The sequence below is a fragment of the Mya arenaria genome, chromosome 12, assembly GCF_026914265.1.
Source record: "Mya arenaria isolate MELC-2E11 chromosome 12, ASM2691426v1".
NCBI classification, from domain to species: domain Eukaryota; kingdom Metazoa; phylum Mollusca; class Bivalvia; order Myida; family Myidae; genus Mya; species Mya arenaria.
The window spans coordinates 41987099-42009050 of NC_069133.1; the positions used below are offsets into that span (position 1 = coordinate 41987099).

Consider the following 21952-nt stretch of genomic DNA (forward strand, 5'->3'; position numbering starts at 1 on the left):
TCCTGGATTTGGCGTAACTTAAGAGGGTGAAACCTTTTGACTTGCCCCTCTCCTTCCTAACCAAGATTTCATTGGTTTAAAGTGTTGGCACTGGGGTTTAGAGGTATACATCTCCAAGAAATTTAAACAATATGTAGTCTGAAATGGTTCATGTTTGGGGAATTTTAAATTTTTTCTCCTATATTGAAATTTAATAAAAAGTAAATTTGGACAATTTTGGGAGCCTGCACCTGGAACACCCGCCCCCTGGATTGCAAGTGATTTTTAAATATTAAATGACATTCACACAACACTTGGTACACCTGTTCATAATAACAATACGCTGAATGCATGTTTAGATACTCCTCATCACTTTTGCCAAAACAATTTAGGAGTTATCTACGACCCTAATGATTTGATTGAGGAAAGCATACATTGTTTTGGCATCAGTGCGGGCTGCTATCTTGTTTAAGAGTCAGTGCCTGGTATTGAAGTGTTACAATGGTAATTGAAGTGACAGACAATACTTCAAACAGATAAAACAGTGTCAGGTTGTGTTTTTTTCATCTTTTTGTGAAGGGGGCAAGCAACTTTAGAATTGTAAGAATAGTGACAAATTGCCAAAAAAATTTAATTTTCCCTGCACCTTGGTAAAGGTGGGAGAGGCCAGGCCCCCTTTAAGGTCTTTGAATTGAAGGATATTGAAAGCCTAAGACTTCATTTAAATGTTAAATTCTGTTCTAGTTGTTAACAGTTAAAAAAAGTCCATAGAAATTTGGATTTTGTGGTCATTTTTATTATTATTATTTTTTTATTGTGAATCGGGGTGACTTTTGGCCCCATTTTCAGTTGAAAAGAAAACTCACTGTAATAATTGGGGATAAAAGCGTCCAACAAAAAGAAACATTGTGAAAGTTCTACAGAGTAACATTAGGGATTGTTAACCCTTGTTTAAGAGCAATGTATTATAGCAGCAATGAGTCAAAACCCGCATTTCAATTTTTAATCTCTTGAATTCTCTGACTTTAAAGATTCCTGTGACCATGACAAGTATTATTATTATAAGTTGATGGAGTTGTAAACATGTGTTACAGGACAATAATGGGCAGCAATGAGTTACAGAAGTATGATGGAGCCTGCAAATCGTTTTAACAGTTACTGTTGAATACCCTGATTTTAAAGGTTCAGAAAACATTCAGTAGAACTGTATCATCGTTACAAATTGATGGGATTGTATACCCCTATTACAGGGTGATGTTGGGCAGCGATGACTTTTAGAAGTATTATGGAGCCCGCATCTCTTGTTAAACAGTTAAAAACACTGATGTTTAATGTTCCTGAGACAAAGTATTGTATAATTATTATAATTTGATGTATAACAGGGCCATGTTGGGCAGCGATGAACTACAGAAGTATGATCGAGCACGCATCTTCCTCGATGAGGACTATACAGCTGCTGATAAATTCACAGTACGTTTTTTTGCTTAAATTCAATGTTTCGTTGGCACGATTGTTAAAAAAACTGATATCGTACAGTATCTTGAAAGACAAGATTTGGTTTTCTGGGTAGAAACCTGAACATTATGAATTATGAAAGGTCAGGAGAATGGGGACCCTCGGGTGAAGTTCAAACCCTAGACCTCATTGACGAGAGACACACACCGATACTATTATTAGGGTTTCAGTCATGTTTAAAAAAAAAAGGGCCGGGTGCTACAGAAGAGGGAGACCGGGTGCTTAGAGTGAAAAGGACAGTTTGCATTAGATTGTGTAGAACTTGAACAATGAGAGTTTGAGAGAAAATGTTCGAAAATTGTGTTCATTTGAACTAATATTAGGTTTTAATTGCCATCTATGTAAAGCTTGTATGAATTTATAATCATAATATAAGTTTGAATGAAAACAGATGAAATATTTGATTATCTTAAGCATTTAATTCTATGAAGGTAGTAGGGTGCCCATGCTGGTCTCCATAGGTCAGAAGAGTGCTACAAGAAAGGGACAGGATGCAACACCCTTCCATATTTTTAGCTAAAACCCTACTTTAAGAAACAGGGATGTCATTTGTCCGGAAATCATCGCAGATTTCCACAGATCTAATGGCTTCAAGGACAAAAATAAAAAAATAAAAATGGGGTTTCTTTTGGTTGTTAGTTTATTTGTAGTTGTTTTGTTGTTAAAGTTGGCACTTCAGTCTGCTTCCTATTAAAAGTCAGTAGAGCCCTTAAAAGGGGCTAATAAAAAGCAACTTTTGCTTCTGCGCCAGGTCGCTTCAACCCCCTAAAACACCCCTAAAACCCATCACTAAAATGGTTTCAGTCTTTAAGCTGCCCGGTCAATGACATCCCAGGAGACTTTGTACTATGAACGTTTTATACAGGCTCTTGCATTTAAAGGGGTTAAAAACAAAAAGGTTCTAAGTGACATTTGATTACTAAATGAACAGTTTGAATTTTGTGCTGTTTTAAGGGCCATTTAGTTTGTAGTAACTTTAATTTAACTCGCAAGATTGATTGTTAGCAAACTGAAGACAGCTGTTAGCAAACATCACACTCAAGTCTACTTCTTCTGATACTTAAGAACACTCTCACTTAATGTGAAATATTCTCTCGTACTGTCATTAGTTTTAATAAAGTGTACACTTAGATTGAGTTTGTTTTTGGAGAACTTGTTTATAAAGTGCATGTTTGTATAATGTGTATGCTGTTTTTTTCAGGCATTGGGTAACCTGTACTTCATACACGAGTGTGTGGAAGAGGTGTCAATATATGACTTCATAGGTAAGCACCAATACACCTTTGGACATAATAGTGTGGACAAACTGATTAAGCACATGTTCGGTCATAAACTGGACAAACTGATTAAGCACATGTTCGGGCATAAACTGGAAAAACTGATTAAGCACACCTTTGGGCATGAACAGGACAAACTGATTAAGCCCAACTTTGGGCATAAACTAGACAAAGTGATTAAAGACACCTTTGGGCATAAACTGGACAAACTGATTAAGCAAATGTTGGGGCATAAACTGTACAAACTGATTAAGCACACCTTTGGGCATAAACTGGACAAACTGATTAAGCACCTGTTTGGGCATAAACTGTACAAACTGATTAAGCACACCTTTGGGCATATACTGGACACACTAATTAGGCACACCTGCGGGTATACACCTTTGGGCATAAACTGGACAAACTGATTAAGCACATATTCGGGCATAAACTGTACAAACTGATTAGCACACCTGCGGGCATAACTGGACAAACTGAATAAGCACATGTTCCGGCATAAACTGTACAAACTGATTAAGCACACCTTTGGGCATAAACTGGACAAACTGATTAAGCACATGTTTGGGCATAAACTGAACAAACTGATTAAGCACACCTTTGGGCATAAACTGGACAAACTGATTAAGCACATGTTCAGGCATAAACTGTACAAACTGATTAAGCACACCTTTGGGCATTAACTGGACAAACTGTTTAACACATGTTTGGGCATAAACTGTACAAACTAATTAAGCACACCTGTGGGCATAACTGGACAAACTGATAAAGCACACCTTCGGGTATAAACTGGACAAATTGATTAAGCACACCTTTGGGCATAAACTAGACACACTAATAGAGAACGTTAGTACAGCGGAAGTGGCACCTGTTGTATGTATGGTAATGGCCAGACTGGGAGGAGTAAAGAAAGAGTTGTTATCCATGATACAGTGAAAATCCCAGTAGCCATATGTTAAACATTGACCCTGGTCAGAGGTCCAATATTTTGCCAAAAACAAGGTTGTGACATTTTATAAAATGGCTTCGTCCACAAATTTATGGCCATATGGGTAGTTTCTATAGTGAATGGGGTGTTTAAATGGCATTAATGCATGGGTATATTATAATCATAGCTCCCTTTTCCTGTCCTGTGTACCTTTGTCTGTATTAAGTATTAATAGCATTCCAAAATAAGGGTGTCATTTCATTTTGCAATTTCATATATTTTCAATAATTGGTTGTATCTTTTATTCATACTGTTAATTGCTCATTTAAATTCTGCCATAGTTTAGCTTACCATTCAAGACAGGTAATTGTTTGTGTAACATTATGACATAGTTTTGCATCATGTGGCTTCATATCCTGGTGTTCCTTGAATGTTGAAGTGCTCATGATAATGTTAAACAAACACATGGACTATTTGTTTGTGAATTTATCATGTTCTGATGTCCAAAATGTTTACAAAGTATGATATAAGCTGTTCTAACCTTGAAAATGATTCTTATTTAAACACAATGACCTTACTTAAGTTTAATGTAAACATTGACAACAGATAAAAACGACATTTTCGGCAGTAAACACTCTAAATTACCTACACTCCATACAATGCACAACGTTTTATTATTATACTGATGGGCTGATAAGTTTATTCTTTAGCTGAAATAGTATTGAAAGCGCTATTTACTGTCAGGGAAGTATCACTTCAAAGATATTACCCGACCCTTTTTATTTATCCTATATGAAAGCAAATATCTTTAATAATACAAAAATGCAGTTGCAAAAGTTATTTGTGGAAGTATATTTAGTTTAAGGTATGAATTGTGTAATAGATGTCATTATTGGGGATATGAATGCAGTTGGGCTGGTTAAAGTGTGTAGAGTCAAAAGGTCTCCACACTTACTTTTCATACTTTTCGTAAAACATTCCCATATGCAGAAAGGCTCATCATTGAAGGGATTGAAGTTGAGGTGTAAATATAGAAGTGTAAATATGTCTTTCAAAAGAAAGTTTTAGGTATTGGTCTTAACATTGGTGTCTTTGTTTTTGGCATACAAAATTTGAAACTTGACCGTTTCTTTAAAAACCAGTTCAAGATATTCATATGAGACTTAGTACACATGTTATATGTTACAATGCAAACAGTAGCAAGGGCCACAAGGCCTAAAAAATGGTTTGGTTACGGTAACATCCTTTTCAAAATCTGGTAGGGTAGGTAGGCTTTTCATTTTATTTTTTTTATTATGTCTCCCCCTCTCTGGGGGAGACATATTGTTTTTGCCCTGTCCGTCAGTCCGGTAGTCCGTCAGTCCGTACGTCACACTTCGTTTCCGATCGATAACTGGAAAACCGCATGACCTAGGATCACCAAACTTGGTAGGGAGGTTGGTCGTGAGGTGTAGAGGATCCCTATTGTTTTTGGGGTCACTAGGTCAAAGGTCAAGGTCGCGGCGACCCCCAATATAAAAAACATTTCTGCTCAAAATCTTGAGAACGGTTTGACCTAGGTTCACCAAACTTGGTAGGGAGGTTGGTCATGAGGTGTAGAAGATCCCTATTGTTTTTGGGGTCACTAGGTCAAAGGTCAAGGTCGCGGCGACCCCCAATGTAAAAAACATTTCCTCTCAATATCTTGAGAACGGTTTGACCTAGGTTCACCAAACTTGGTAGGGAGGTTGGTCATGAGGTGTAGAAGATCCCTATTGTTTTTGGGGTCACTAGGTCAAAGGTCAAGGTCGCGGCGACCCCCAATGTAATAAACATTTCCGCTCAATATCTTGAGAATGGTTTGACCTAGGTTCACCAAACTTGGTAGGGAGGTTGATCATGAGGTTTAGAAAACTCCTATATTTTGGGGGGTCACAAGGTCAAAGGTCAACGTCGCTGTGACCTCTAATGTAAAAAAATATTTCCGTGCAATATCAGGAGAATGCTTTGTTCGTTTCCGATCGATAACTGGAAAACCGCATGACCTAGGATCACCAAACTTGGTAGGGAGGTTGGTCGTGAGGTGTAGAGGATCCCTATTGTTTTTGGGGTCACTAGGTCAAAGGTCAAGGTCACGGCGACCCCCAATATAAAAACATTTCTGCTCAAAATCTTGAGAACGGTTTGACCTAGGTTCACCAAACTTGGTAGGGAGGTTGGTCGTGAGGTGTAGAGGATCCCTATTGTTTTTGGGGTCACTAGGTCAAAGGTCAAGGTCGCGGCGACCCCCAATATAAAAAACATTTCTGCTCAAAATCTTGAGAACGGTTTGACCTAGGTTCACCAAACTTGGTAGGGAGGTTGGTCATGAGGTGTAGAAGATCCCTATTGTTTTTGGGGTCACTAGGTCAAAGGTCAAGGTCGCGGCGACCCCCAATGTAAAAAACATTTCCGCTCAATATCTTGAGAATGGTTTGACCTAGGTTCACCAAACTTGGTAGGGAGGAAGTACAAATTTCATGTCCATCATTGATTATTTCTCACCTACGACCACACAATGGGGGAGACATGCGCTTTTTCAAAAAAGCAATCTCTAGTTTTTTATTAGGCTTTATGTAAAAATGTTATTGTCACTATTGGGGAATGGTGTTAAAGAAATCTTCTGTATAAAGCTTAAATGTTTTAAAGTACATATTAAACATACACTTAATTTTTTTTAACATACATATATATTTTTTTCATATTTTTTAGCGACTGACTATAAAAACAGTAGGATCAATGCCAATTTCATGGGTAGGGTCGTGGAACCTGAACCAAATGTATTTTTTTAGACCTTACTCTGTGGTTTCATAATTGTCAAGTAATGCCCCTAGATTGGTGGAAAAGAAACAACAACAGACGAGCGATGGCACCCGCTTGTGGTACTCTTGTTTACTAATTTACTGTCTGTTTCAGAGTGCAAATTTCTCCCAGTGGAAGGAAGGGAGGTAGGTCTTTAGTTTAACAAATTTCTTATAGCTTGATTGTGATGTAAGCTAATGGCTTTAATAATCAGGCTTGAGTCTGTTTCCTGAGTAGAAACCACTACTGGTGTCCAATATAAGAGCACTTGAGGAGGTACCCCTGATGGGGATAGAACCCAAAACTTTTTGTTTCAGATGTGGATGCCTATACCACTAGACCTATAGGTCTATCGGTATCTGTAACAAATAATTGGTTCAATTATTTACATGTCTTGTGTTGAAAATATAAGTGAATAAGATAATTTGTAACATTTGAGAAATCAAATTTCTGATTCTCAAACTCAGATTGAATATGTTGTCTATTTTTTAAGCTTAAATTGTTACTTTGATCTTTGAAAATCAAACACAAACAGTTTTTTAAATTATGTGTGATGTCAACGAAGGTATTTCTTTTTCTTTGAAAACTGTAATTTTAAGCTAAATATTTATGTCTTTGATGTTACAGGTTTTATCAGGGAATATAGAAAACATTCAAATCAAAGAAAAATCCAAATATCCCCAGAATTTCTTCCCCGATTTCAAATGGTCTCGAAAAGGTTTTTTACGGACGAGATGGAATATAAATAACAGGTAAAGTGTGTTAGTGAGTTCATACAGTTTGTACGTAAATTGTTTATAGAACGTATGATGGGGTATACATTTATGACATTTTTAGCAGGACTGTTATGATCTTGTCTGGTTTTGAAGAAAAAGGCTGAGGTAAGGCTTAAAAAAAAATATGTCCGTTTCAGATAACCCGACCCTACCTATATAAAAATGCGCCGACCCTAACTATTTTTTTCCGTTTCTAAGCAAAAAAATATTCGTTAGCGAATAGAGAGTTACGAAGGGCGGATACATGCAGATTTTAATCAGAATTATTGTTTATATGATAAAACAAAGTCAGGCAATGACAGTAATGTAGGAAAGACTGCCATGTGCAAGAAAACACTCTGAACGTACGACAGATTTTGAAAAAAAAATAAAAAAAATAAAAAAAAATCCCTACCTACCCACCTAGAAATTTTAGGAAGGTTACCCTAAACAATTTTATTTTTTTTTGGCCTAACTAACTTTGTGTCATTGGCAGTGGTGTTGTGAAACAAATTTAACCTTGGCCATGACTCAAAAAACAGTTAAAGATTTACAATGGAAAATTGGTACACCTGCTACAGAAGAAAATACAAGCATGTTTTGGAAGGCCCTTAACTCTGCTAGCTGTTAATGATTTTCCAGTTTTTCCCTTGTTCAAAAGTAAAAAAAAAAAAAGCAGGTGAGCATTGACCTTTGTCAGCGGTGCTCTTGTTTAAGGTAATGTGATAGCCTTGGTGTCATTTTCAGCAGCCTGTAAAACTTGTACCTATGCCTTTTAAAAAAAAATCAAACTTGGTATACATGTAACCTGTGATGATAATTGTGCTCGTGTGTAACAAGGTGTATTTCTTAAATAAATAAATATTCAAGATGATCCCCTTTTCAACTTTTTTTCAAGATAAGAACAGCTGAGCTTTGCTATTCGCTTGTGATGCTATTGTTTTAATGTCTGTGATGTTTTCTTCCTGAAATGATTGGGGGGGGGGGGGGGGGGGGAGAACAAAGCAAAAAAATGATTACCTGGGTATTGCAGATCGCTTCATTGCAGTTAGTTTAATGGTATTTATAGTTTGTGCAACTAATCTTAGTACCAGTGCTTGAGAAATGTTAACATTAAGGTGACTTATAAGCCCGATTGGATGGGTGTTATCATCATTTATATTTGTATTGTGAATATCTTTCGTGTTATGCACATGTCACTATAATAAACAACTTACTTACTTTCATTGGTCATTCATTGTTTTAGTGACAGTCTTATTCAAAATTAATACATACACATGTATAACAAACGTAAATTTTGAGTGATAAACCTTTTTACAACTGTACTTAGTAAATAATGCATTTATAGAAAACATTAATTACTGATAACTTAAAATCGCGTATGTTATAGCTGAACATGCAAAAATATTAAATGATTGGTGAGTGCTAAAAGATTTACTGTGATATTTTATTGTCTCATAAGGTAGAAATACCATGTTTTCTGCACCTTAATTTCAAATTAAACTCGGTATCCTTCATAAGAGCCATTGTTTTCGACATTTATACATACTGTTTGGTATATATATTTAAACATTTGTATTAATTTTGGTAAATTTTATTTGGAAGTGACAGTGCATCTTAAAGTTATTGTGGAATCTTCACTATTCTATCAAATTTGTTATTTTACCAGCTAATTACTGTCAGCATAAAATGCATGTCTTAATGCTGTCAAAAACTTAACAATGAAATTAATGATGCGTTTTACTTTCTGTTTATTAAGATAAATTGTTTTTGTTTTCTCAAATTTAAGTACAGTTATGTAAAAAGCATATATTTATGTTGGTTTATAAAGATCAGCTTAGAAAAGTGAAAAACATCTAGTGAACAATGAAGTATACTGCCGGCAATATCATAAAAAATACTGAAGTCAAGTTTCAATCCAAACTCATTTTACTAAATAACATAAAAAGTTATTTAAAATATCATTTGTTTTTACACTTTTCGATATAACATTCTCCCATACATGTATTGATTAAAATATTTGGGAAACATTACTAGACCAAGAAATGTACTTTGTACTCAAGTCCAATTTATATTATATCATTATTATGGCCTGCGTCAAAGAAGTTGGGGTATATTGCTTTGCACAAGTCTGAGTCTGTCTTCGGTTGGTTGGACAAGATAGAGTATTTTGGGCATAAGGGCCTCAAAATTGGTACAGAGGTCAGTTGGTCAAAGGTCACAGTCATGCATGGTGACCTTGAACTCAATAGCTTGTTAGTTTGATAACTTGAGTATGCTTAGGTCTTCCATCCTTAAACTTGGTAGGGAGGTTGGTCATAACCAGCAGAATTTTATAGATTTTGATTAAAAAAAAATAGGGCCACAATGACCTTGAACAAAAAGACCTTGTCTGATCAATATAAAGAGAAAACTGTGACCTAAGGTCTTCAAACTTGGAAGAGAGGTTGGTCATGACCTTAAATTACCCCACAGACATTTAATGCAAAATGGCTAATTGCCTGCCATTAGGGGGGCAAAGATGTTTTACAAACATTTCTTGTGCTCTTACGCTGTTACATTTGGAAGGCCCAATCAAAGGTATTTGTCATGTGACTGCGATAGCACTGTTTCTCAAGTACATTTTGTACTCTAGAAATAAAAAAAAACATATTCATTTAGAATATTGAGCAATATAATGCACAAGAGTATGTGATTATAAAAACATTAGTAATTTGGATATATGCCATCCTGTATTGAGGATATTTGAGTTAAAGCTGCATTGTCACCAGTTTCACTATTTTGACAACTTTTATTAAAATTTTGTTTGTCTTGGAATAAGCCAATTTTTGCATAAATGTCATGAAGCCAGTGATATAAGAAGGCTGACTTAATATTAGGTCGCTGTTTTTCATATAGATGGTTGGAAATTTATGTATTATGTCTAAAACTGATGTATTTATGCATGCACAGTCTTTTTGTTTGACTAGTTGTGAAATTAGCGCAATAACTGCAATTAAAATAAAAGCTTGTATGGAGTTCTTGCATTAATGTGACATTGTATATTTTAATGAGTGAAATATTCTTCTGTTTTCAGTTTGTTTGATCTGATCAACATTCACCTGTTCCACGATGCCTCAAATATCGTAGCCTTGCAAAAGGTAGGGGGTGTATGTTTACAATTGGGCGTAGGCTTTTATTGGAGGGCATTTCACTTGTTGTTTAAAAGGAGTCTCTCAAAGATTTTATTTTGATGACCTTTTTTGTCATGTTTATCAAGCATTAACTAACCCATTTTAGCTCGTCTATTCAAGGAAGAAGGAGAGCTATACTACTCACTCTAGCATCAGCATCAGTGTCAAACTTTAGTTTTTACATGATGTATTTTACAACGATTGTGAAGAAAGTTATGATAACTTATACTAAGTCACTTGTTGGCATGATGTTGCTTGAGAGTGTGGTCTTGTGTTGTGGGGGAAACTGGAGTGGCCTTGAGAAAAACCCACTTGTCAGGCTTGGTGACCACCAACCAAACTCAAATCCACCCAGGCCAGGAATCAAACCCAGAAGGCCTTGGTTTAGAAGCAAGTGTGCTTGCAAAGCAAGTGCGCTAATCACTGCGCTAACCATATAACCAAACATGAAAGCTTCAGACTTTGGTCAAGGTTTTGAATGTAAGCACATTTAATTCAATATCTCATGAAATACATCATGTATTGCATTGAAACTTTACACACATATTCATATATATAACTACTTAATTAATCAAGTAAGATAGCCCTATTTTGAATATAATGCAAGCTATGGCTGTTGATTATTTGACTTCTAAATCTTGGTAAAGGTTTTGCATGTTATCTAATTTAACAGTGATCCATGCATGTTTTACAAAAACTTTGCCATCCTTAAAGTTATAAGTGGTGAAATGACAACATGAGATATTAATGTGCTCTCTCTGTGACAGCTCTTGTAAAATACCCATAAATATCTCAAATTTTTGTTTACAAAGTATTTTCGTCACATAAAACATATAGTTAGAATTTTTGATGTCTGACCCATAGCTGTGAAAGAGTTCATTTAAGAGGAGTTTATTTTTTTTTGAATGAATGTGTTACGTGAACTGTAGGATAAGAAGACGCTTAATGGGATATCTGTTGAAATTTGAATCCACTACAATTTTAACAAACACATATTTGTTTGCACATGAAGAGCTTGAAATGAGATGATTTTAGTGCAAACTATTAATGATTTGATCGTTAGCCAGAAGCTTCTTTTAAGTTTATCCAAGTGTATTAGATCAAGTTATGTGGATTGAGTGTCAGTTAACGGAAACTGTTGCCTGCTACCTTTTACCATCCAGCCACCAATTATGTCCAGATGCCTGTTTCATTAAAGCTGTTGAGGTGAAATTATCTGAGTGTTGAATGTTTTGGGGTTTTTTGCTTGATATTTCAGGATTAATCTGAAGTCAGGATTGAGAGCATTAAAACAATAGATAGTACCCTGGTAACAAACTCAAAAGGGATTTAAAGCTGCACTTTCACAGATTGAACGTTTTGACAACTTTTTATGTCTCCCCCTCTCTGGGGGAGACATATTGTTTTTGCCCTGTCCGTCAGTCCGGTAGTCTGTCAGTCCGTCAGTCCGTCCGTACGTCACACTTCGTTTCCGATCGATAACTGGAAAACCGCATGACCTAGGATCACCAAACTTGGTAGGGAGGTTGGTCATGAGGTGTAGAAGATCCCTATTGTTTTTGGGGTCACTAGGTCAAAGGTCAAGGTCGCGGCGACCCCCAATGTAAAAAACATTTCCGCTCAATATCTTGACAATGGTTTGACCTAGGTTCACCAAACTTGGTAGGGAGGTTGGTCATGAGGTGTAGAAGATCCCTATTGTTTTTGGGGTCACTAGGTCAAAGGTCAAGGTCGCGGCGACCCCCAATGTAAAAAACATTTCCGCTCAATATCTTGAGAATGGTTTGACCTAGGTTCACCAAACTTGGTAGGGAGGTTGGTCGTGAGGTGTAGAGGATCCCTATTGTTTTTGGGGTCACTAGGTCAAAGGTCAAGGTCGTGGCGACCCCCAATGTAAAAAACATTTCCGCTCAATATCTTGAGAATGGTTTGACCTAGGTTCACCAAACTTGGTAGGGAGGTTGGTCGTGAGGTGTAGAGGATCCCTATTGTTTTTGGGGTCACTAGGTCAAAGGTCAAGGTCGCGGCGACCCCCAATGTAAAAAACATTTCCGCTCAATATCTTGAGAATGGTTGGACCTAGGTTCACCAAACTTGGTAGGGAGGTTGGTCGTGAGGTGTAGAGGATCCCTATTGTTTTTGGGGTCACTAGGTCAAAGGTCAAGGTCGCGGCGACCCCCAATATAAAAAACATTTCTGCTCAAAATCTTGAGAGCGGTTTGACCTAGGTTCACCAAACTTGGTAGGGAGGTTGGTCATGAGGTGTAGAAGATCCCTATTGTTTTTGGGGTCACTAGGTCAAAGGTCAAGGTCGCGGCGACCCCCAATGTAAAAAACATTTCCGCTCAATATCTTGAGAATGGTTTGACCTAGGTTCACCAAACTTGGTAGGGAGGTTGATCATGAGGTTTAGAAAACTCCTGTATTTTGGGGGCTCAAAGGTCAACGTCGCTGTGACCTCTAATGTAAAAAAAATATTTCCGTGCAATATCAGGAGAATGCTTTGATCTAGGTTCACCAAACTTTGAAGTGAGGTTGGTCATGATGTCTAGTTGATTTTGCAATCAGTTGGTCAAAGGTCAAGGTCACTGACCTTGAGGTGAAGAACCGGTTTCTGCTCAATAACTCAAGAACGTTTACACCCAGGAACTTCATACTTGGTATGCCAGTTAGTCATGACTAGTTGATGGCCCCTATTGATTTTGGGATCCATCATTGATTATTTCTCACCTACGACCACACAATGGGGGAGACATGCGCTTTTTCAAAAAAGCAATCTCTAGTTTATTTTTTGTCTTGGAACGAGCACATTTTGCGTTAATATCTGCAAACCTATGATAAAAGACTGATGGCAAAAGATCAGATTGCAGATTTTCATATTTCCGCTCCAAAATTGATGTTTTATGCATTTTTCTCAAACCGTTAGAAACGGTTTAAGCCATAAAACATTAAATTTGGAATGGAAATATGAGAATCTGCGATCTGATCTTTTGTCAGCAGTCTTTTATCACTGGTTTGCAGATATTTATGCAAAAATTTGCAATTTCCAAGACAAAAAATGAAAAAGTTGAAAAAACGGTAAATCTTTGAGAGTGCAGCTTTAAGCCCCAATTACCCTGCTCTGGGCAATGTATCCCTCAAACTCAAAACAGACCCATGGCTATTTTTCAGGATTGTCAATTATCAGCTTTTAGAATCTCACGGTGATATAGGTATAATAAATTGATTGTTCATGGTTTTATATGGCAGATCCCTGATCTAGTGGTAAAACACAGGACTGTCAGGGGTCACAGGTTCGATTCCCTGCTGCACCACTAAAAAATTGAAAAAAACATCTTCCAGTAGGGACGTTAAATTGGGGTCCTGTGTGAAGGTGCTTTACATTGGTGCACGTTAAAGAACCAGGGTTACAGTCTGTCTGTGCACTATGCGCAAAAAAACTAACATGACTAACAATCTTATTGGAGCACTCACTAAATGAGCCTTGCCCGAGTGCCAGTATAAATAAGCTAACACAACCACCCTTCATTGTTTCAGAGTCCCTCAGTGTACTGTGACAACAGATACCGGGCCTTGGCACACACATTACAGAGGTAAGAGGGTTGTCTCACATTGTTGGCATTCCTTATGCACTACAGTACAGTAGAAGGTTTCCTGGCTTACTTGAAACTTAAAATATTATATAGCCAGGCTTGTTACAAGTTCTTTAGCCAATTAGTAATGTAAGAATTCTGGCTTGTTCAATGAAACGCCTTGAAGGTGTGAGTTGTCTGGTGATAAAGGTATCCGCCATTCACCTAAGAGGTTGTAGGTTCATTCTACACCAGAGGAATATCAACATAAACTAATATGCAATTCATTGTATTGTTATCATTGAAGTTATAACACTCTATGAACAACAAGCCATGATTCTTAAACGGCTATTAATATTAACTCAATCCTGCACTCCAACATTTTGTAGCAGGAGTACAAAAAATGCACTGATCGCCAACTGAGTTGATTTGAAATTTCTTGGGTGATTTCATATTGGTTTTGTCGTCAGTCCTCTGTGCGGTGTGTGAGACTTAGTTTTCATAATGACTCTTCTGTGTATGTGCGTGCGGAAGTGCATCCGTCCGGACTGAACCTTGTCTGGACTGTATATTGACCATGCATTATAAAATTTACAAATAACATGCCATGTCATGCACATGTCCGGTCAGGTCTGTACCTCAAAGGCCAAGGTCATCCTTACAGGTCAGAGGTTGAAATGATTCTTGTCCGGACTGTATCTTGACCATGCATTATGGCATTTCAAAACTATAGGTTCACCATGATGAGATGTCATGTCGTGCTCTAGTCCCAGGTATGTTCTTCAAAGGTCAAGGCCACTCTTAGTTGTAAAAGGTTGAAATATTTCTGCGTCAAAGGCTTGACATGTTGCCTGTTGGCATCTTGTTATCCATTTTTTGACAAAGAAATAGCAGACCCAATTTGACATCACTTTACAAAAGCATTATAGACTAATATTGTGCTTGATATAAACTAATATTGTGCTTGATATATTTTCAGATTTGAAACAGACCAGTTTGAAAAAGTCCCCTATTTTATATTTGGTGATTTCAATTTTCGTCTAGACATTCAGTCAGTGTTAAAGGTAAGTGTGCTTTTGTGACTGAGTTTAAGCCTCGGGGGTCATGATTACAGAAAGACTGATGTCCAAGTCTAGACTCAGAAAAGCTCCTATATTAAATGACAAAGAATCATCTTTATTCTATACGTTTTGTTTTACTAAAATAATTTTGAATCATTGCAGTAAGTACTCAAATTGAGCGATTTTCATCATCATAATCAACTAGATAGAATGTTGAAATGAAATGAAGATTTGCAGTTTTGCCACTTGAGTCTGAACTCAGACTTGAGACTGTTATAAAGGACTTGAGACTGTTTTAAAGGACTTGAGACTGTTTTAAAGGACTTGAGACTGTTATAAAGGACTTGAGACTGTTATAAAGGACTTGAGATTGTTCGAAAAAATAAGGCCTAAAAAGCAATATCATAAATAAATAGGCCTAGCGGTTGTGACTTGGAATCTAAACTCAAGGTCTTTATTCTAGTAAACAAATCGCTACATCAATCTGCCATGTTATTATTTTTCTGTTAGTATACTTGGCATTTTATATGGAATATATAGATTTATTTCATGGAACATTTCAAATTCCAATTTTAGATTACATGTGGGAGTGAAATTAATTTTGAAAATTGGTAAATTCCGTTTTAACTGTGTATGAAAAACAAAGCTTTAATCTAATTAGCCATAATAGTGCAGTAATTTTGAAGTACGAAGCTCGTATATGCAGCTAAATTTCTTGAATAACGTTAATGTCAATGTTACAGGACCTGACTGAGAAGACTGAAGTCAACGAAATCCGTGGTAAAAAGAACCAGATCTCCAAGCTCACGTACACTGATGCAAATAGCAAGGTGAACATATCTGTGTATATCTATGTACTGTTAAGTCAATAATTTTTCTTTTGCTTAATTTTGACTATGAGTCAGTTGTTCAGATCTTTGTTTAAGTTAACAATGTTGTTATATCATTGTTGTTTACTTTCAAATGTTGGAAACTGCTCTGGAAATTTGACGAAAACATCTGCAGCATTTCTAACACTATTAGAGACAACTGTTTCCGCTGTTCTTGCTCTTTTTAAACATATGTAAAAATCATCAAAATTTTCATGTTTAAAAGTGTATCACTTTGTTAACCTTTAAAGTTTAATCGTTCTATAAGTGCACCCCCCCCCCCCCCCAACCATGTTTTGTACACAATGTCTGTATATTGATCTTAATCTAATTTCCGAATTGTCTTATCAGATATCTGAATATCCTGCTGTGCAGTTTTGGAGGTTTTATTACAGAAATGGACCTTAAATGGCTCTGAGCCAATAAACAAGAAATTGGCCCCTACTGTGACATCAGTGCAATTAGCAGGAGATGCACAGCAGGGGATTGTCATGCCAAACATTCCTTAAACTAGGCCTTTAACAAAATTCTGTACATTTGGCCAATATCTTGCATTTAAAACATTACTATGATACCAAAAATTACTGATACTAGCATCATATCAATAACAACCATGCCACAAGGCTATCCAATTTTTAATATGTGGTGTCCTTTTTCAGACTTTTTCCAGCGCTTTAGTAGATCAGGAATGAAAATGTATGGAGAAATTTAATACCAAAAGTCTCAGAAAATTCATTGAAATTCTCATTTATACATTACAATTACAGGTTTCCCTGAAAAACCAATATTTGAAATTGGAATTGTACACTTTTTGTTGTAACTTGATCTTTTCTTATTGCAGGTTGTGTTAACTGTAGAATCCAAGTATTTTGATCACCATGAAAAACACAACGAGGTGTTTAGAAACAAGGACAGAATGGTAGGTTCACAACATTTTTTTGTTTGTAGAAAGAAATTCATAAAGAAGTTTATATAATCTCCTAGATTATACCATTCTTCAAATGTGAAAACAGCTATAGCCTCACTTAAAGTTCATCCCTTCAGACAAGCCAATCAGAGGCAAGCATTTTAATGCACTTGCAGTCTTTGCCTGAAGTTTTTTCAAAGCACAAGCCTGTTTGGGCTAGTTACTTAGGAAAACCACAAGCCTGAAACCTTTTTCACTAGCCTGAATATAGAAGGTCATATCTGTTACTAAGTTTACGCCTATATGTATATATTTGTTCATCATTTTCTCACCTCTGGTATAAGAGCACACTTGATTATGAGGAACCCCTTGTATTTTTGTATTATTCTTTGGAGGAGCATTGACCTCATTTAGCAAATGTATCAATGAAGTGCCATTTGTGAATACCTCAATAGCTTTGATGAATAAAAGGTTTGAAAACGAGTTAAACATTATATGAATCATGTTAGTATTTTCCCCCTTTTTTGCCAAAATGATGCTAATTTCCCTCATCAAAGGGCCCCCGCCACCAATCCTTTAAAAGTGGAATAAACACTGTGTAGGTTTCTGAGTGTGGTGTGAAATAAAGCTTTCCTTTCTTATACAGATTATACATTTAATATTAACTCATAGATATTAGGTATGGTAAAATATCATGTTGTGAGCCTTAATACATTGTATTCTTCTGTTGTTTTCAGTTGAACAAGTACGACAAAGAATTGGAGATGTATAAAGACCGAGTGTTCGAGTTTGACTTCACCTTCCCTCCAAGGTACGATTTTAGTCATAACTTAAACTTTTATAGATGCAAGTTGAAATTAGAAAAAGTCAAGTGAAATTATTAATGTTTGTTATCCAGAATCAGAGTTGAATCACAGTAACTGATACTTTCTGAATTTATAAAGGCAGAGGTTTCCTTGAAATCGTGTACGTATGAACATTTACTGTGTCTGATTTGTAACTCTGCTTTGTGGTGTCTTAAAGTAACTGTGCTTCCACTATCAATGTTTGAATGCGGCGTTAAGACACTGTTTAAAAACTTATGATGTTGTCTTAGGTTATTGTTTAAATAAGTTGATCAATTTTCAATAATTAAAATATTCTGTTTTATGAACAAGTTTCATGTAAAAGTAAAACAATAAATAACTTTGATTTCCATGGTAAGGACCCTCTGAGGGTGTATACCCCATGCAACCTAAGCCTGTAACGCTAACTATTTTAAGGATTTTAGCTTTAGAGTTAGGGAAGGGTGCTACACCCTGTCCTATTTTGGTAGAACCCTTCTGCCATCGTGGAGACCAGCCTCCTTCCTTCATAGAATTAAATGATTCAGATATTCAAATATGTCTTGTTTTGAATCATCTTAAAATGTGAGGATTAATTTATACAAACTTGCCATATTTGGCAGTTGAAACCTTATATATCTTCAAGCACAATTCCATAAGTTTTAAAATGTGAAATTCATTATGTTCAAATTCTTCACAGTCTCACACATTGTGTTCTTTTCTTCCTCGCAACATGTCCCTTTTCTGTAGCACTCTTGTCTTTTTTATAACCTGGCAAAAACAATATAATAATATACTACAGTTTTTTTCTGACAAGATATTAAGTGCTAGAGGGTCGAATAAAATATAAGGACAAATATAGTATAGTAACAATAGTATGTTCTATCCACAGTTACCCATTCAGCGAAGACGTGAGTGATGGGTTGTCGTACATGAAGACTCGCTGTCCGTCCTGGTGCGACAGAATCCTTCTTTCGCACACGACTGCACCCATTCTCGTAAATGTATGTATTATGAACCTTGACAATGGAGAAAAATGGAAAGAACATTGGCTTCAGCATATGCAAGGCTATTTATTCGCTACCATTTGTATCTTGAAGCTCAGAATGTAAGTTTTCAAAGTAGGAGTATTATTATTTGCTTGTCTGTTTTTTCAAGAAAGATGTCTGGGTTTTGTGATCTCCTTGGTGTCATTATGTTCAATGTAGTTAGGAAAAAACTTGGCCATTATTCAAAAAGCATTCAAGATAATCAATTGAATCTTGGTACACATGTTACCAGAGACAATGTGCACATGTTAAGCTAGGTGCATAACTCTGGCTTTGATAACTATTGAGTTATGCCGCTTGTTAGACTGACAAACTATGCCTAAAAATATCTTACAGTTTCTAGTGCTCGTCATAAGTGTAAGGGTATTTGTGTCACCTTTTAAAGTACTTCCTATGCCCTGGAAAAGGAATCAAAACTTATTGATATCTCCTTGTTAAACCCGAACAATCCAGCTTAATTAAATACCTGTACATGTAAGTATTATTTCAGCTAATGAAAATGACAATTTCAGAGGCTTTTGAAGCATTGCCCTTTAAGCAGTTAATACTTTATAGTTATAAATCAAACATATATCAATAAATATCTTTCTATTCCATTTCAGGAATTTAAATTAGCACAAGCTTTCAAGCCTGAAGCAAGCTGGGGCTTGAAAAAAAGTTCTGGATGTTTTATATGTTGATATATTCAGGCCTATTCAGTGATATTATCTCATTAAAATCATTAAAATCTCATTATCATAGTCAGACTTGTTGAAGAAAATCTTCAATTCCTTTTTTTCAGAATGAGAAACATCGTCCCAAGTATGACATAATCGGCTCAGATGTCTGTATGGGAGATCACAAGGTACTGGTCGTAATACTGTTGTGTTAACTGTCATGTTCTGCATAAAAATGTAATCACTCGCTTATATATTACAGTGATCCAATTTCACACCAGCTGGAAGTTAGAACTTACTTAAACTGTTTTCTCTCTAGAAGAAAATCTAATTATTTATTAGAGCTTATCGAGTATGTTTTTTTATTTTTTTAAATTAGAATTTATAAATGATAAATTGGCAATCTGAATTTCTTACAATGAGATTGTCACAGTCAGGAATAAACACATGTTTTATGATATTTTCATATTAGAATCTTGGAATTGCTATAAGTTGATAAAGTTTTTGTCTACTGTAACATTTGCAAAATTATCCTTCCTAGTAATCTTAATTTCTCCTACTTATTAATAAAAATTGCTTAGTCTTTAACATTTCTCCTACTGAGTAATCAAAGTTTCTCCTATTTAGGTACAAAAAATTCTAAAAAGTACTAAAATTTTCTCCTGCTTAGTAAAAAAGGTTTCCCCAACTTAGATATCAAAATATCTATTTGTTCTCTTACTTGGTAATCAAAATTTCTCCAACTTAAAAATCAAAATTTCTCCTACTTTGTAATAAAAATTTCTCCTACTTAGAATAAAAATTTCTATTACTTTGCAATCAAAATATCTCCTACTAAGAAATCAAAATTTCTCCTACTTGGTAATCAATTTTTTCATTGTATATTTCAGCCAGTGTATTTGTTACTATGGTTACGGAAAGGAAAAGGTAATCAGCAAGCCCCCTTTGATACTCAAACTTCTTTTGAACGTAGAAAAAAGTTGTCAAAAAAAATCTCCATCAACGGAGAAACTATAGACTTCCAGAAGGGAAAAATCAACATCCATGACTACGCAAACTTTGAGAAAAGCGAAGAGCTTATTCCTGAGTTTAGGCTAAGTATTAAGACCAAACAAGGCTCTTCGTTGAAACGTCAACATAATATCTCAGGAGACTCTGCTGAAAATTCAAGAGATGCTCAAGGTGTCACGAAAAAACCATCCTTCCATGAAATAGCACAAAGGGTTCTTTTGATGGAGTCGGCTCTGATGAAGTGGCCAAACCGACCTCGGACACGCCATCACAGTTCATCTTCTGAAGATTTAATGGATTCAGATGAAGAGACGAATCAAGCAGACCGAGAGCCTGATCAAGATTCCGTTCACACAGATGTATCAGATCTTCCAGCTGACACGGAAGATTTGAAATTTGAATTGTCACATTCTTCCCCATCCTCAGAATGTGGAGACGTAAAAAGAAATGCTGTGTCAAAGAAAGCTATTAAAAATGAAAATAACTCAAAATTACATCTAAGAAAAACTGTTTCTAACACAGAACAGGCATTATTCGAAAAAAATCAATCGGACTTGCATGAGAAGTGTTCTGTTGAGCATGAGCATGAAATAAAGAAAATGAGCTCAGGAAAACAGGAGTCGGTGTCTCGTCTGAAGTCGCGATGCCCTCATTGTGTTGTGTTGTAACGTGGGTGTTGTGATGCAGTCTTGTTGTATTCATTCTTATGTGAGTTGGTTTTTAGTTTTCTTTTTTTTTTCTTATCTTTTTTGGTTTCATCTAAGCTTTTGTTTATTTTTCAAACAAAAAAAAAGACGTGTCATAGCTTTGGTGTCGTTGGCTGTGAAGTCATGTAAAATCTAGTGAGAAACAACACGAAACATGTGCATGCTTCCATGACATCTGTTGCAGGGCCGATTGTTCTTTGCTTAAATAATTGTCAAGATATGCATGTTGACTGAGAAAAACAGACAAGTGTTCATATCCATTGATGAACCTCTTGTTATTGTCTTTTATTTGACCTTTAATTTATTTTGCATGAAATTTATATTGTGTTTTTGGTTTCATTTCATCATTTACAAAGCAGAACTAGAGTTGAGTATAGTTTCTAGAGTTGAGTCTAGTTTTAAACTTGGTATTTAAGCATGTGTTCAGATTTCAAAGTATTCATGTACATGTTTCAGGCAAGTTCTGAGTCACTAACAGTTTGTTTGAGAATGAATACGTGGAGTTAATGTTGAAGCATATCAGGGATGTGATTTGTACGCTGATTCACGGAATTCTTCATATCAGATAACTCCAGGGACCAAAATAAAATTAAAATAAAATGAATTAGTGAAATTTGAGTTTGCTTCAAATTTGATGCCATGAGAGTTTGCTGCAAAGAGAGCCCTCAAAAGGGCTTCCAAAGAGTTAGTTTTGTTTCTGCACTGGGTGCTTCACCCCCTTTATTTGGGGGCCTGAAGCAGCCCTCGAACCCCTCACCAAAATTTATTCAACCCTTCAGCTGCCATATCAAACACATCCCTGCATATGCTTGCTTCATTTTCTGAAAAGAAAGATCAATTTCTATTTTGATA

General features: G+C 36.0%; 1 protein-coding gene across 2 annotated transcripts in view; it reads left to right on the top strand.

Annotated features, from left to right (window-relative positions):
- LOC128210273 (inositol polyphosphate-5-phosphatase A-like) overlaps positions 1–21952 on the top strand; it is a 48721-nt gene that overhangs the window by 18486 nt on the left and 8283 nt on the right. Inside the window, exons 4-16 of one of the 2 annotated variants that reach the window (XM_052914497.1) lie at positions 1362–1449; positions 2696–2759; positions 6631–6662; positions 7144–7268; positions 10348–10411; positions 13982–14037; positions 14996–15080; positions 15821–15907; positions 16788–16865; positions 17591–17664; positions 18570–18681; positions 19508–19570; positions 20273–20309. In XM_052914497.1, the coding sequence (XP_052770457.1) occupies positions 1362–1449; positions 2696–2759; positions 6631–6662; positions 7144–7268; positions 10348–10411; positions 13982–14037; positions 14996–15080; positions 15821–15907; positions 16788–16865; positions 17591–17664; positions 18570–18681; positions 19508–19570; positions 20273–20309 (965 nt within the window). Of the gene's footprint in view, positions 1–1361; positions 1450–2695; positions 2760–6630; positions 6663–7143; positions 7269–10347; positions 10412–13981; positions 14038–14995; positions 15081–15820; positions 15908–16787; positions 16866–17590; positions 17665–18569; positions 18682–19507; positions 19571–20272; positions 21102–21952 lie in introns of both variants that reach the window. The other variant, XM_052914496.1, reaches the window with a different exon arrangement.